We start from the raw sequence: 14,714 nt of genomic DNA, 5'->3' as shown, positions 1-14,714 counted from the left end.
TATTCTAATCTATTTAACTAAAGGTAATGGGACCAGGCCGCCTTTAGCCCCGTCTATTACTGAAGTCATGTGAAAACCCTCGGGCCTTCCGGAAGGGTTTTGTGGGTATCATAACTAATATTTTCCCCATCAGCCTGATCGAATCCCATCATGCTGGTATGGAAAGATTCAGGAAGATAGTAAGTGAAAATGAGAGTTCAAGAACAGAAGACATAGCATCCCTTTTGTGTAAACTGTATATTTTATTTATTTATTTATTTTCTTAGATACAGGGTCTCCATCTGTCCCCCAGGCTGGAGTGCAGTGATGTGATCTCAGCTCACTGCAGCCTTGATGTCCAGGGCTCAGAGGATCCTCCCGCCTCCCAAGTAGCTGGACTACAGGTGTGTGCTACCATGTCTGGTTAATTTTCATATTTTTTGTAGAGATGAGGTCTCTCTCTGTTGCCCAGGCTGATCTTAAACTCTTGAGCTCAAGCAATCCTCCCACCTCAGCCTCCTCAAGTGCTGGGATTACTAGTGCGAACCACCGCACTGGGCCTTCTGTAAATTTTAAAAAGAAAGTACATATGTGTGATTGTGTGAATAAATGAATAACGAGTGTGAATAAGGGCTTACCTGAGTGGTGAGATTATGAGCCCATTTTGGTTTTCTTTATGGCTTTTTATTTTTATTTTTTGAGATGGAGTCTCACTCTGTTGCCCAGGCTAGGGTGCAGTGGCACCATCTCGGCTTCTCCTGCCTCAGCCTCATGAGTAGCTGGGATTACAGGCACGCATCACCACACCAGTCTAATTTTTGTATTTTTAGTAGAGACCAGGTGTCACTATATTAGCCAGGCTGGTCTCGAACTCCTGACCTCATGATCCGCCCACCTCGGCCTCCCAAAGTGCTGGGGAAACAGGTGTGAGCCCTCGCACCTGGCTGCTTTTTATTATTTTTAAAAACCTAATATTTTAAAAGAAAGTAAAAGCAAGCTTAAGATTTAAGTCATTGCAGATGACACATTCCAGACAGGCCTGGTCTGTTATTGGCAGTCACCTGTTCCCACTGTGGTTCCACTTTTGCCTCAGCTCTCAGGAGGCTCAGGGCTGAAGTCAGTGCCTTGAAGAACGAGAATGATCTAAATCTGTTCAGTCTGCTGTAGAAAGGAAGACATTGCTTCTGCGGCTTTGTTTTGCCATCAAGCAGCTTCCTTTGTGGTGCCCTGGAGCCAGCCACTACTTGTGGATTCCTCCTCTCAGCTCGGCTTTGCAAGGGATCAAAGTATGTCAGGGGGAAGTTTCCACAAAAGAAAATTTCTTCAGAGTGGATTTACATCTTCCTTTTTCTCTTCGTTTCCAGGGTCTCAGTAATTAGGGCACAGTATTTCAAATGGCCCAGAAAACCCAGAAATTTCCCATCTAATTCAAGGGAGATCTGACTCCAGGCAAACAAGACTGTGTTGCTGCTGGCAGCAAAGTTCCAGAATAAGGCAGGATTCCCAGGTGAGCGGCACAGACTTGCAGCTCTCATCTCCTGGGGCTGCCTTTCTAAACTCAGTTTGCTGAGTAGCCGTACAGATGTCCTCCTGCAGAAACCGGGCACATCAATTGCAAGCCTAAGAGTGGATTTTTTTCTTCCTGATTTGTGTATGTGAATCTTTTAAAAGTCCAATGAGAGGCCAGGTACGGTCGCTCACACCTGTAATTCCAGCACTTTGGGAGGCCAAGGCAGGAGGATCACCTGAGGTCAGGAGTTTTGAGACCAGCCTGACCAACATGGTGAAACCCAGTCTCTACTAAAAATACAAAAATTAGCTGGGTGTGGTGGCAGGCACCTGTAATCCCAGCTACTTCGGAGGCTGAGGCAGGCGAATTGCTCGAACCCAGGAGGTGGAGGTTTCAGTGAGCCAAGATCGTGCCACTGTACTCCAGAGTGAAACTCCATCTAAAAAAAAAAAAAGTCCAATGAGAAAGAATTGGTTTCATTCTCCAGCCTGGGGAGGTGGGAGGAAGACCTGAAGGCCTGCAATTCTCTTTTTTGCATCAGATTAAGTAGCTTAGGGCTCATTTCATTCTCTTCAGCTGCCACCCAGGGACCATGCACTCACTGCACACAGTCCCCTTGGCCTTCATCCCTATAGAAGGCTTGGCTGTGGCTTGTGGCAGTGTCTCTTTCACCATGTCACATGAAGGCGTGGATAGACTACATAGCTGTTGAGTCGTGAACTGTTTGGGTTAGCGCTTGCCTTGGAGTGGAGAAGTACTGGAGAAGTGTCTCAAAATTTGGGAGAAAAGAGATGTTTTCTGAGGCTACCACCTGTCAGTGAAGACATGGAAGCTGGCTTCTTTACTGTTTTCCCTTCCTGGATCACAGGAAATCTTTGGGGCTTATTTCAGGAGGACAGCCTGATGCTGAGGCCAATGACTTCCTATGTTGCAAAGCGGCAGAGATGCGCTTTTGATGATGGCCAGCCAGTTCCCCAGTGTGGCTGACCAAGGGCTGAGGGTGAGTTAACTGCTCCTTTGGTGACTCTCAGATGCATGGCTTCTCTTCACTGTTTGGCACCTGGGTGGAGGATGTGGCAAAGGAACCTCGCTCCTTAGATGCTGCGTCCAAACCTGGGATTTGATCCCCCTCGTCGATCAGCTTCACGGCAACCACCCCAGCACGCAGGCCTTCTCTGAACAGCTGCACACGTGGTCACTCATTAGCCTGCTGATACCGTGTTGCCGTCACTCCTGGCTCTTTCCTCTTCCTCCCCCCTCCTCATCCCCTGGGTTTGACCTGCTAATCAGTTCTCTGTCCGTGTGGTTAAGGCTTTGGTTCAAGCCTGCATGACTGGGACTGGTGCAGTAGCCTCCTTCCTGGCCATGAGCTGTTGTATTACATTCTAAGATCTGGCCCCAACCTCTGCACACTTTGTGCCCTCCGCTGCCCCTGACCACTCTTGCTTCCCAAGACGTGGCTCATTCTTTCCTGTGCTCCACTCGAGTTGTCTCCAGATGCTCCTGAATTCCCGGGTCCTTGCTGGTGCCCCAGGAGCTGCGTTTCTCCTCACCGGCTGTGTCAGAGCTGCCCGGGAAGCAGCCCCCACTAGAGGATTTTTCCTTGGGGCAGTCTGGAATATGCTGGCTCCCTTCTGCCTCTAGCCCAATGCCAAACCTGCCTCTGGGCCCCATATGTCTGTGGACCTGCACCCAGCGTCTGTCCAGGCAGCCCGTCATGGCCCCTTCTCCTTGGGGTGACCAGGCGCCTCTGCCATCCTTGCAGGTATCTGGGCTCATGGTGACTGCAGAATCAACCCCAAGACCGGCGGCATCATCATGCTTGGCTGGAGGTAAGGGCTGTGGAGTCAGCTTCTCTGCCTTGGAGCCTCACCTTCTGGAGGCATGGGGGTCCGGGAGGAGGCATTTTCTATGAGAGTCAGTGACCCCCTTCCTGGGCACCCCACTCTAATCCAGCACCAGGGTGTCCATACCACCCACACCTCTACTGATGTCTGGGACCCCCCAATCCCCCACCGGCTGGTGTGCCATGTGTCCCCGCCCCTGTGCCTGTGCACATGCCGCCCCTGACGCCCCCGTGCCCGTGCACATGCCACCCCTGACGCCCCCGTGCACATGCTACCCCTGACGCCCCCGTGCCCGTGCACATGCCGCCCCTGACGCCCCCGTGCCCATGCACATGCCGCCCTTGACGCCCCCGTGCCCGTGCACATGCTGCCCCTGAGCCTGAAGATCCCCTCCGAGGAAGCATTGTCTGCTCATTCTGTGACGTGGCCAACTGTCCCCCATCTTGGACCCTTCCTGTGTCATTCCTGGGGTGGGGCATCCCTGTGCCAGCTTCCTTCGCAAGGGCTGGGTCTGGGCGTGATCCGAGTTTCCCTGCCCTGTGATGGGGTTCTCAGGTAGGGGTGTCAGGGTGGGGGTTCCCACAGCAAAGGCACAGCAGTGTCCACACCCGGCACGGGACGCGTGTGCAGGTGGGAAGGGAGTGAGGTGACAGCTGTTCTTGCACGGAGGGGCCTCCCTCGATGTCGAGCTTTGACCAGAGGGAGAAAGAGCCGGGTGGAGGGGCAAGGAGCTGGGGAGGGGAGCATCCATGACTGGTCCTGGGGGATGCCATGTGGAAGGGGGGTGACCACCCTCCTCTGCAACCCCTGGGAGTTTCCTCACTTCAGAGCTGCGGTGTAGCCCTGACCTCTTCTCTCCTTCCAATGACGGCACGCTTAACCCCAACAGGGTGTGGTTCGGCAGCCTGGAAATCTACAACGTTGGTATACTCTTCTTCTCCCTGAGCGTTCTTGAGCATCCAGGAAGGAGGAGGGTCCTGGTGTGAGCCCCAGGGGCCATTTCCAAAGGCCCTACCTTTGGCATGACTCTGGCCCCTTGGTCTCTGGTGTGACAGTGGACATTTGAGAGCCTGACCTCCTTTTCAGATCATACCTTGCACACACTGCCGTCCTCATAAAACCTCGAATGGGGTCTTTAAGGTCCCTTGGCCCATCCCCTTCCCCATTGTACATCATCCTCCTGGTGAGCTCTGTTGGGCTAGTTACTTGCTTTTACTCTTTTTTCGTTTTGTTTTTTTGAGACAGTCTCCCTTTGTCACCCAGGCTGGTCTGCAGTGGCATGATCTTGGCTCACTGCAACCTCTGCCTCCCAGGTTGAAGCAATTCTCATGCCTCAGCCTCCTCAGTAGCTTGAATTACAGACATGCACCACCATGCCCAACTAATTTTTGTATTTTTAGTAGAGATGGGGTTTCGCCATGTTGACCAGGCTGGTCTCAAACTCCTGACTGCAAGTGATCCGCCCGCCTTGGCCTCCCAAAGTGCTGGGATTACAGGCATGAGCCACTGTGCCCGGCCAACTTGCGTCTGCTCTTTATGGGTTAAGAAACCAGAAGCACAGAGTGGGTGCAGGATTGCTGAAGGCTACACGACACCATGCAGGACACCAAGCACAGACAGTGTAGGCCTGTGAGTCTCACAACTGCATGGTGGAGTCCTCTGTGGGCCTTCAAACTGCCCGGCCCAGGGACCCAGCCGGGCTGCAGAGTCGGTCAGATGGCCTCACACGCTGTTGCTTAGGTCAGAGTTCTAAACTTGTGTCAAGGTCATTTGTGTAGCCAGGGTGGAGAAACCCTGATGGTCTGATTCCAGCCTTTGTTCCTCCCTCCAGGGGAGTACCCACCACAGGCTCCTGCCTTTTTTTTTTTTTTTTTTTTAATTTTTACTTTTGGTTTTTGAGACAGGGTCTTATTCTCTCACCCAGGCTGGAGTGCAGTGGTGCGATCTCGGCTCACTGCAACCTCCGCCTCCTTGTCTCAAGCGATCCTCTCACTTCAGACTCCCGAGTAGCTGGGTCTACAGGTGTGCACCGCTATGCCCAGCTAATTTTTGTGGTTTTTTTAGAGATGAGGTTTTGACATGTTGGCCAGGCTTGTCTCGAACTCCTGAGCTCAAGTAATCAACCCACTTTGGCCTCTCAAAGTGCTGGGATTATAGGTGTGAGCCACTGTATCCAGCCACCTGCTTCCTTTTTTTTTAAGACAGGGTCTCACTCTGTTGCCCAGGCTGGGGAGCAGTGGCAGAATCAGCTCACTGCAGCCTCGACCTCCTAGGCTCAAGCAATCCTCGTGCCTCAGCTTCCTGAGTAGCTGTGTCTACAGGCATGTGCTACCATGCCTGGCTTAGTTATTACTTTTTTGTAGAGACAAAGTCTCCCTATGTTGTTCAGGCTGGTCTCAATCTCCTGGACTTAAATGATCCTCCCACCTCAGCCTCCTAGAGTGCTAGGATTACAGGCATGAGCCACCATACCTGGCCCTCTTTTTTTATCTTGAATTAATCTCTTATTAAGTGAGTAAGGCCCACACCTGGCCCCCCGGTAAAACATTGCCTGTCCTGCCAAAGCTGAAGCTCTCTCTGCCTCCCCAGTGATGGGCTTTCTTCCACTTGTGAAACAGCTCCCTCAGCAAATGTCCCTCCAAGGCTCTCCTCCTTGGTGGGCTGGGAGAACACAGGCACCCCTGGTAGGCCTGGGGGACGCAGCCTGCCCCTCCTGCCCTGCCAGGTTGCTGTGAGGCCCGACCCCACACTGAGGGGCCCCCTGTGTGAATGTGTGCCCTCTCCTGTCTCCACCGTGGACTCCTTCAAGGAGGTGGAGGACAGCCTGTGTGTCCCCCAGTATAACAAGTACGGGGAGGAGAGGGTGATCCTCTTCCTGAAGATGGCCTCCGGGCACGCCTTCCAGCCTGACTTGGTGAAGAGGATTCATGACACCATCCACATGGGCTTATCTGTGCGCCATGTGCCCAGCCTTATTCTGGAAACCAAGGGCATCCCGGTATGACCATCTTCTGCCAGCGGGGAGACTGCTGCCATCATCCCATGAGCCCACAAGGGGCGCTCACATCTGAGCAGCTTGCTGGTGCTTTATATATCATTTGTCCACATTGCCTCGCAATGCCATCCTTTCCCTGCCATCTTTTTTCCTGTCCTTCCTGAGACTGCATTTAAAGCAGCTTCTGCTAAATACCCATGTTTGGAGGGTTAGCAGGCCCAGCCCTGCAGGCCCAACTGGCTTCCCCCTGCTAACCCCTGGTTTTAGTGTGTTCTCAAAATTTTTAATGAGAACATTAATTTTAACTTTTAAAAATTTTTATTTATTTTTTTGAGACTGAGTCTTGCTCTGTCACCCAGGCTGGAGTGTGATGGCTCAATCTCGGCTCACTGCAACCTCCGCCTCCCAGGTTCCAGCAATTCTCCTGACTCAGCCTCCTGAGTAGCTGGGACCACAGATGTATGCCACCATACTCAGCTAATTTTTGTATTCTTAGTGGAGACAGGGTTTTGCCATGTTGGCCAGGTTGATTTCGAACTCCTGACCTCAAGAGATCCACCCACCTCGGCCTCCCAAAGTGCTGGGATTACAGGTTGAGCCACAGCACCCAGCCAATTTTTTTTTTTTTTTTTGAGATGGAGTCTTGCTCTGTCGTTCAGGCTGGAGTGCAGTGGTGTGATCTTGGCTCACTGCAACTTCCCCAGATTCAAGCAATTCTCCTGCCTCAGCCTCCTGAGTAGCTGGGATTACAGGTACCTGCCACTGTGCCCAGCTAATTTTTGTATTTCTAGTAGAGACAGTTTCACCATCTTGGCCAGACTGGTCTCGAACTCCTGACCTCGTGATCTGTCCACCTTGGCCTCCCAAAGTGCTGGATGACAGGCGTGAGCCACCGCACCCAGCCAATTTTAACTTTTTAAAGAGCTGCTGGGAGCTGTGGCTCTTGCCTTTTAATTTTAAGTTCTACCGATACAGACAAGACTTGACTCTTTAGAGGCAGGTCTTCAGAAGGCTGTGTTGTTGCCCCTAACCCCCAGCTCCCAGCCCCAGTACACTCTGCTTCGATTCTATGTCAGGGAGGAGGAGGTTCACCCAGATTGGGTCACAGCTTTAATTTGCATTGCTTACAAAATGGATGTCCCCACAAGCTGACAGAAGCTGTTTTGTGTGTGTGTGTGGGTGGGAATGTACACACGCAACAATTTAAACAGACAGTGGCAGGCTGTATTTAAAGCCTACAGACTGGCTATCCGTTAAGGAGAAGATGGGAGCAGACACTCACTGAGTTCCCAGGGGAAGCTGACTTTGACATTGCCTGGGGGCCGACTGAGTCTGTGAGGTATAACCAGAGACAGGATTTACCAGGAGAGGCTGTTTTCTGGAGAATGTTGAAATATGTGATACCATTGACTTTGAAACCTGTAGATCATTCTCTTTAAGAAAAGTTCTTTCAACATCTTGAAAACAATCTGTCCAGTGGCGGGGCCAGAGGAGAGTGCTCACAGCACGGCCACTGCGTGCATCCCTGGAGGAGCGATTCCCACTGGGGACCCCTTTTCCTCCTCTTCCCGCCCCTGCCCACATCTGCCATTTTGATTCCTTTTCTATGGTGTCCACACATTTCCTTTGCATTCTGGTTCTGCGTGGGAAGAGCCCTGCAGCTTGGGAGCTTTCCATCCATCTCTCTTTTTTTTTTTTTGCTTAGTGACTCTTGGCAGCTCTCTGTGGGGACATTGGTGCTCTCCAAGAAAGTACTTCTTTAATCAGTGATGCTTTTTGTCTTTTCCTGATGAGGGTCTAAGGTTTTTCTTGGGTGAGTAAGTGCTGTCTCATCCGAAATATTTTAGGGGACTGGAATTTGAATTTGTCCCCTTGGCTTTATTTTATTGAAAAAGAACTTGGGTCTTTTGCTTCTAAAATGGTTCTTACCAAACCGTATCTGATCACAAGAGTAGTGGAGAGCAGTTCATTAGGAAGGGAGAAACTAGTCACGCTTCTTTCCATGGTTATCCTGGCTTTCGTGGGCTTGCAGCCAGGGCACCCAGCTGGGCTCTGGGCTCTTTTCTCCCCAGGTAGGATCTTCTCCTGGGTCAATTCGGGAAGCCATTGGGAGGGTTCCTCCAGGTTTTGAATGCCCTTGAATTTTTGGACCCTCGGGCAGGCTTAGGAGAGAATTTGCCTCTTTTGTTGCTGAGCTAGGGATGGGCCCAGCCTCCACAGGGAGGTGACACGGCGTGGCCCCAGCCTGCGCATTCAGGAACTGGACCCACTTCAGGGTCAGAAGAGGACAATTGAGGTCCCATCTGCAAAGTCCTGGGGCCTTGCTGAGGCAGGAGAGCCTTTTGCAGGTCTGACCCTTCACACGGTGCTTGTGGAGAGTAGGCTACCCTCCCCGCACCACCCCAAGAATAGCCTGAGCCCAGGGCTGTCCAAGGGGTGGGAATGAGAGGCAGCGTGTCTCTGTCTCTGCGTGGAGAGACACTGCCGCTTCTGTTCCCTGGGAAGCCAGCACCGTTTTCAGCATTTGCGGTGGGGGTGGGGGGCTTGGCAGGTTTTCAGGAGAGATTTGGAGATTTCAGGAGAGTGGAGCCAGCCCCACTCCTCGTTTTGAGTAAGACTCATCCATCTGTGGCCTATGACACGAGGAGAGGAGCCCCTCACCCGCCCGCCACAGCTCAGGGTGATGATGCGGTGGGGACTAGGGAGGCTCTTGCTGGCGTGGTCCTTGCCGCCGGCCTTCACAGCGGCGCCTCTGAGGGTCTTCATGCACAGGGGCTCTGTCATTTAGCCCTGGCTCCCCCTCTGCCCCTGAGGCAAGACTTTGGGCAACTCACTTAGCATTAAAGCCTCAGTTTCCTCATCTCTCAGATGGGTTGACAACAGAGCCTGCCTGGTGGTGCCGCGGGCCACAGGGTGCCTGAATGCAGCCGTCGTGCCTGTTTCTGTGCTGTCTCCGCTCACCATCAGAGTAGGTCTGCGCACCGCGCAAAGCCCTTCCGCACACCTGATCTCAGCTGCTCTCTGCTCAAATATCAGAGAGGCTGTCCTTGCATTTCCTGTTTGAACCGTGTCCTGACCTGCATCTTTAGCTTTGACAGTGTTTGCCATGGACTGAGGGTGAGTTCTTGTGTGTGTCCACATCTTCTTATCTGGAGTGAAGGCTTCTTGAGGACAGGAACCTTGTGGGTTCATCTCCTCTCAGAGCTCAGCTGCTTGGCCAACAGCAGGTGCTTTGGGGGTCTGGTGAGTGAGTGGTGGGTCGGGAGCTGGTCCTCTGACCCTTGTGAGGTGGGACAAACTTGTGTTCCTCACGCCCATCTATCTCACAGATGAGGAAACCCAGAGAGACGAGGGGTCCTGCCCAAGGACATGGTGTTCATAGTCAGCCCTGCCTTCTGCTCACCAGGAATAAAGACCTGGGGACCCCAGGAGGGTCATGGCCAAGTGGAATGGACTCCTGACATTTGAGGGCTTCCTGCCTGCAGCCCCCAGTGCAGCCATGGCTGTCCAAGTCCAGTGGGCCTTTGCTCAGGTCATGGCTGGAATGTCCGGCCCTTCCTGACAGGAGGCTGCTGGGCTCTTGTCTATCTGGGGAGGCCCCATGCAGGGGCACGGGGGCGGCGGCTTCTGCCTTTCTCTTTCCCTTTCCTCTCCCTTTCCTCTCTCCCCAGAAGAAATGGTAGCAGGATTTCTTTCAAGGGGATGCCACTGTATTTTGCTGGTGGGTGGAAGGTGGCGTTATTAGCGCCCATGAGCTGCACGTGGACCCCTGCATGAAGCATAGTGGGGCACGGAGCAGGCAAGACGTTTGCATCTCACAGCGGGAGGGCCGGCGACACCACTTGAAGTGACAGGCAGGCCCTCGGAAGCTGGTGCTTAGATCCCTAATTAGATCACACGTCGACTGAATGTTTCAAGGGAGTGAGTTTTATTTACATCTCAGGTTTGAAAAAACAGCGCCAGTGATCCAGAGCTCAGGCAGAGGAGCCTCACTGGGCTCTGTTGCTCTTGAGGTTAAAGCCCACAACACACCCACGCCACCAAAGGCTCGTTTGGATTCAAGGTGAAACACGTGCCACAAATCTTAGAGGGAGCTCTGAATGTTTGGAAAGGGTGCAACTACGAGAAACAGCAATGCCCCGTCCGCTGCAGATGGTTGGCTCCGAGGAGGAGTTCATAGGAGCTTGGGGACGCTCTCACCTGCAGCCCTAGGAAGCTGGGCCACTCCTGAAGTGATGGGTAATGGCAGTAAGTTAGTCTTTATCATGGAATAACGTGATAAAATATATAAAGTAAAATTAAAAATATAAATACAAGTAAAATTGTAATAAAACATAGTAGCCAGGCGCTTCTGAAGCTGTGTGTGCACTGACCTATTCACCCCCTGACAGCCCTACAGCCTAGGCGCTGGCACCCCCACTTTCATTTGAGGAAAGGAACTCAGGTTCAGGTATTCACCCAGCATCCCCCAGATGTGGTGGCAGAAGCCAAATCTTCCCTGAAAACTTTCTTGCTCAGGGTGCCTGCTCAGATCTTAGGTCCGCATTTTTATCCCAGTCAGGCAGATCCTGAACCCTGAGAGACACTCTTTTTTTAATATTCCCGTCTGGAATATGCACTGCTGGGGTCCGTGGGGTGTCTCGGGGGCCCTCTTGAGGTCAGCTTGGATGTGACACGTGCGGTGGGGCCCGGTGGAGCGTGCAGCGTTAGAAGAGAACGTGCTCACAGTGACCTCTGGGCATCTTTGAGATAGCCTCACTTTCTCAGTAGCTGTGCCAGGGGCAGCGTGAGAGGGTTTTGGAGAGTGTTACAGTGGGGTTTCAGCACTAAGTCTTGAAATTGCCTTTCAGAAGAACAGGTTCTGTCTCCCAAACATAGGGGGCAGTTGTCAGTTCAGCATACTTTGGAGCATGTTTGCACACCTGGCAGGGAGAGGGGGTGTCTTGGAGCTGAGACTCATTCAGTCTTGGCTCACCGGGTGGAAGCTGGGCATTTGGGGCCTGGATATACCCATGGCTGTGCGTTTCCCCCCCCTTCAGGTTTAAATGCAGTTTCTTGTTTTTTTCTACCCTCCCCTCGCAGTATACGCTCAATGGCAAGAAAGTGGAAGTTGCCGTCAAACAGATCATCGCTGGAAAAGCGGTGGAGCAACGAGGTGCTTTCTCGAACCCTGAGGCTCTGCATCTGTACTGGGACATCCCTGAGCTGCAGGGCTTCTGAGTCAGACTGGCTGGCACAGGTAGGATGGAAATCTTGAATGCCTGGCACAGGAGTCTCTGGCCTGCAGGCAAGCAGTGCTTAAGGACTGCTGGTGGGAACTGGCACCTGAAAGAAGGCATTTGAAGAGGGAGGTGGTGGGTGCTCATGCCTCACCCAGGCTGGGGTGGAGGGAGCTGCAGTTTTGGTAATGACTACCGGGTCCCCTCTGTGCCTGTTGCTAAGGATTTTGTCAGCCTGGGCTGTCTGGTGGCTAAAGGATATGGCTTCTACTGTGTGGTCTGCCGAGCTCTCCTTTTGCAACAGGGCCTGAGACCACTGGCTTCAGGGGCTGGAGTCACAGTTGTGTGGGCTTTGGGCTGGGTTCTGTTGAGCCATTGGGGCTTAGCCACTTGCTGCCAATGATAGCTAACATTGTTATATACATACCATATGCTGGGCGCTGTTCCAGGGCCACGAGCCTGACGATAACTCTAGGAGGTAGGTGTCATCATTATCCCTATTTTGAAGGTGGGGAATAAGGCCCAAGTTCAAGGAACTTGCCCAAGGGCACGTGGGCTAGGGCCAGCCTTTTTGGAAAGAGCTCCCAAGAAGGATAGAGGGACTCCCTCTTTTGATAACACTGATTTTTGCAGCCCTTTCATTGGGTACTTTCTGAATATCTAGATTGATAAAAAAATCATACCGCAGTGAAGAAGATCAATTACGTGTACATTTTGCAAGTCACTTTGACGTTGTCACAAGCTCTCACATGCTTGAGCCTCTAATTCGAGTTTGAGTGAGAATCATTTCGTGTGTCATGAAATTTTAAAAGATGACATTCAGTGAATGGTACTTCCCATTATTCCAGCTTGATTGAAATTGTGGGTTTCTGAAAAGATACTATTTATACTCTTTAGACGATGGAGCTTTCAAAAGGATTCTGACTCTTAAGTCTTATGTGATGTCTAGGGAAGTGGAAAGTTTCAAATTTTCATTATGAGTGTGTCTTTATGGCTTTCCTTCTTTTCATTCATTCATTCTTTAAATATCCTGATTTGACAGTGTTTCTCTCCCCCTTGATGGGAACTTCAGGTTCTTGCCAAAGTATGTATCGGATAATTGCTTTCATGTTCAGACACGGCAAGAGTGGGTCATAAATGATTGCAGCGCCGATGCGACAGTTCTGTTAGGCCTGGTTGACCTTGCAAATAGAATTCAGGGAGGGCAGTGCTTCTATCTGGCTGCTAGATTTATTGTTCCCAGTTTGCGGGAGGCATGGGTTGGGGTTTCTATGTCAGGCAGCCACCCCAGCTTACCCTGTGCTGCATCCCTCCTTCCCATCTTGGCGTCTTCCTCAGCTCTCCAAACAGAAGGCAGAGGCCCATGATTGATGGGCTCCGGCCTGCTGGGGCGTTATTAGCCACTCTGTCCAGGTGACAATGTCATTTTTAATGTTCCATCTTCAGACTTGAGGTTTATTTTTAGGTTGTGACTTAGCCAGCCTTGACAGAGAGAGAACCACTGAAAGTTTAGGATGTGGTTCTTGATCCTGGCTGCTGGGGAGCTTGCAACGATACCAGTTTCCATGAGGGTACCTTCTGGGATGCAGAAAATGGTAGATGTCTTTATTCACATTGTGGTTCCTTGAGTTTATATGTGTGGACCAAAAACTTGGGCTTTGGTGAGGATGTGGAGAAACTGGAACCCTGGTGCCTTGCTGGTGGGAATGTAAATTGGGGCGGCTGCTGTGGAAACACACTGGTGGGTCCTCAAAAAGTTAAACATGTAATTACCCTGTGAGCCAGGAATTGCACTCCTAGGTATATACCCAAAAGAACTGAAAGCAAGGACACAAACAGATGCTTGTATGCTAGTGTTTGTAGCAGGGTTATTCACAGTCACCAAAAGGTAGAAACAACACAAGCATTCGCTGATGAATATGGATAAACAAAATCTGTTCCATCCCGACAATAGAATATTATTCAGCCATGAAAAGGAATGAAGTTCTGATACACACTACAGTGTGCATGAACCTTGAACACATTATCATGACAGACACCGGTCACAAAATGACAAACAATGTATGATTCCGCTTATCTGAAATAACCCAGAATAGTCCAATTCATAGGGACAGAAAGTAGACCAGAGCTTATTCAGGGAAGAGGGGGAGAAGAAATGGGGAGTGAATAGTTAATGGGTACGTAGTTTTAGTTTGGGATGACGAAAAGTTTCTAGAAATGGATGGTGGTGACTTTCGCATAACACTGTGAATGTACTTAATGCCACTGTACTGTACACTTAAAAACAGGTAAAGTGGCAAGTCTTATGTTATATATGTTTTACCATAATAAAGATATTTGAGATGTACAGTTAAGATTTTTGCTGTGGACTCTAAATGTATGTTTTATCTGAATTGTAAAATCCGATTTCTAGGCCCTTACTCCTAAGGATTCTGATTTTTTTTTTTTTTTTTTTTTTTTTTTTATTTTAAAATTATTTTTTTTCCCCTTTTCCCCAAGAATTTTTTTTTTTTTTTTTTTTTTTTTTTTTTTTTTTTTTTTTAGACAGAGTCTCACTCTGTCACTTAGGTTGGAGTGCAGTGGCATGATACCGGCTCACTGCAACCTCTGCCTCCCAGGTTCAATTCTTGTGCCTCAGCCTCCCGAGTAGCTGGGATTACAGGTGTGCACCACCACGCCTGGCTCATTTTTGTATATTTGGAAGAGATGTAGTTTCATCATGTTGCCCAGGCTTGTCTCGAGCTCCTGACTTGAGGTGATGAGTTAAATAGTTTGGAGAAAAGTCTGGGCATCAGTATCTTTAAAAACTTTAAAAACTTACCATGAGGAATTGATAGTTGAGGAAAAGGGGCAGAAGTTAGGCATGAAAACCCCTCAAGAATAAGAATTGTGGAATCAAGGCTAGGCCATGTGCTCTATGAAGGCCAATGAGTTGTGAGTGGAAGGGACGTGTCATTTTCAGGTCACAGCACTTAATTGATGATGTGAGAGTCTCCAAAGCTCTCTTTTCCCTTTGGTAATGTTTGACATGGGGGCTGCCCTGTCCCCTGGTCCTGAGTGATACAGGTTCTGACATTGGGCCTGGAATGATGGATGGGATTGAAGTACAGGAATTGAATGATCCTGTAACGGTGTCAGGAAACCTCTTTTTTTTTTTTTTTTTT

The 14,714-nt window shown here is 50.5% G+C and overlaps 1 protein-coding gene across 1 annotated transcript in view; it reads left to right on the top strand.

Moving 5' to 3' along the window:
* LOC108539280 (acetoacetyl-CoA synthetase-like) overlaps window positions 1–14,714 on the top strand; it is a 32,235-nt gene that overhangs the window by 8,454 nt on the left and 9,067 nt on the right. The window contains 4 exon segments of the mRNA XM_017887863.1: window positions 3,255–3,321; window positions 4,178–4,258; window positions 6,130–6,334; window positions 11,414–11,570. Coding sequence (XP_017743352.1) covers window positions 3,255–3,321; window positions 4,178–4,258; window positions 6,130–6,334; window positions 11,414–11,551 — 491 coding nt within the window. The 3' untranslated portion in view covers window positions 11,552–11,570.

Source organism: Rhinopithecus bieti, unplaced genomic scaffold (genome assembly GCF_001698545.2).
Source record: "Rhinopithecus bieti isolate Rb0 unplaced genomic scaffold, ASM169854v2 scaffold_1557, whole genome shotgun sequence".
Lineage (NCBI taxonomy): Eukaryota > Metazoa > Chordata > Mammalia > Primates > Cercopithecidae > Rhinopithecus > Rhinopithecus bieti.
This window is presented reverse-complemented; position numbering and strand designations above follow the sequence as displayed.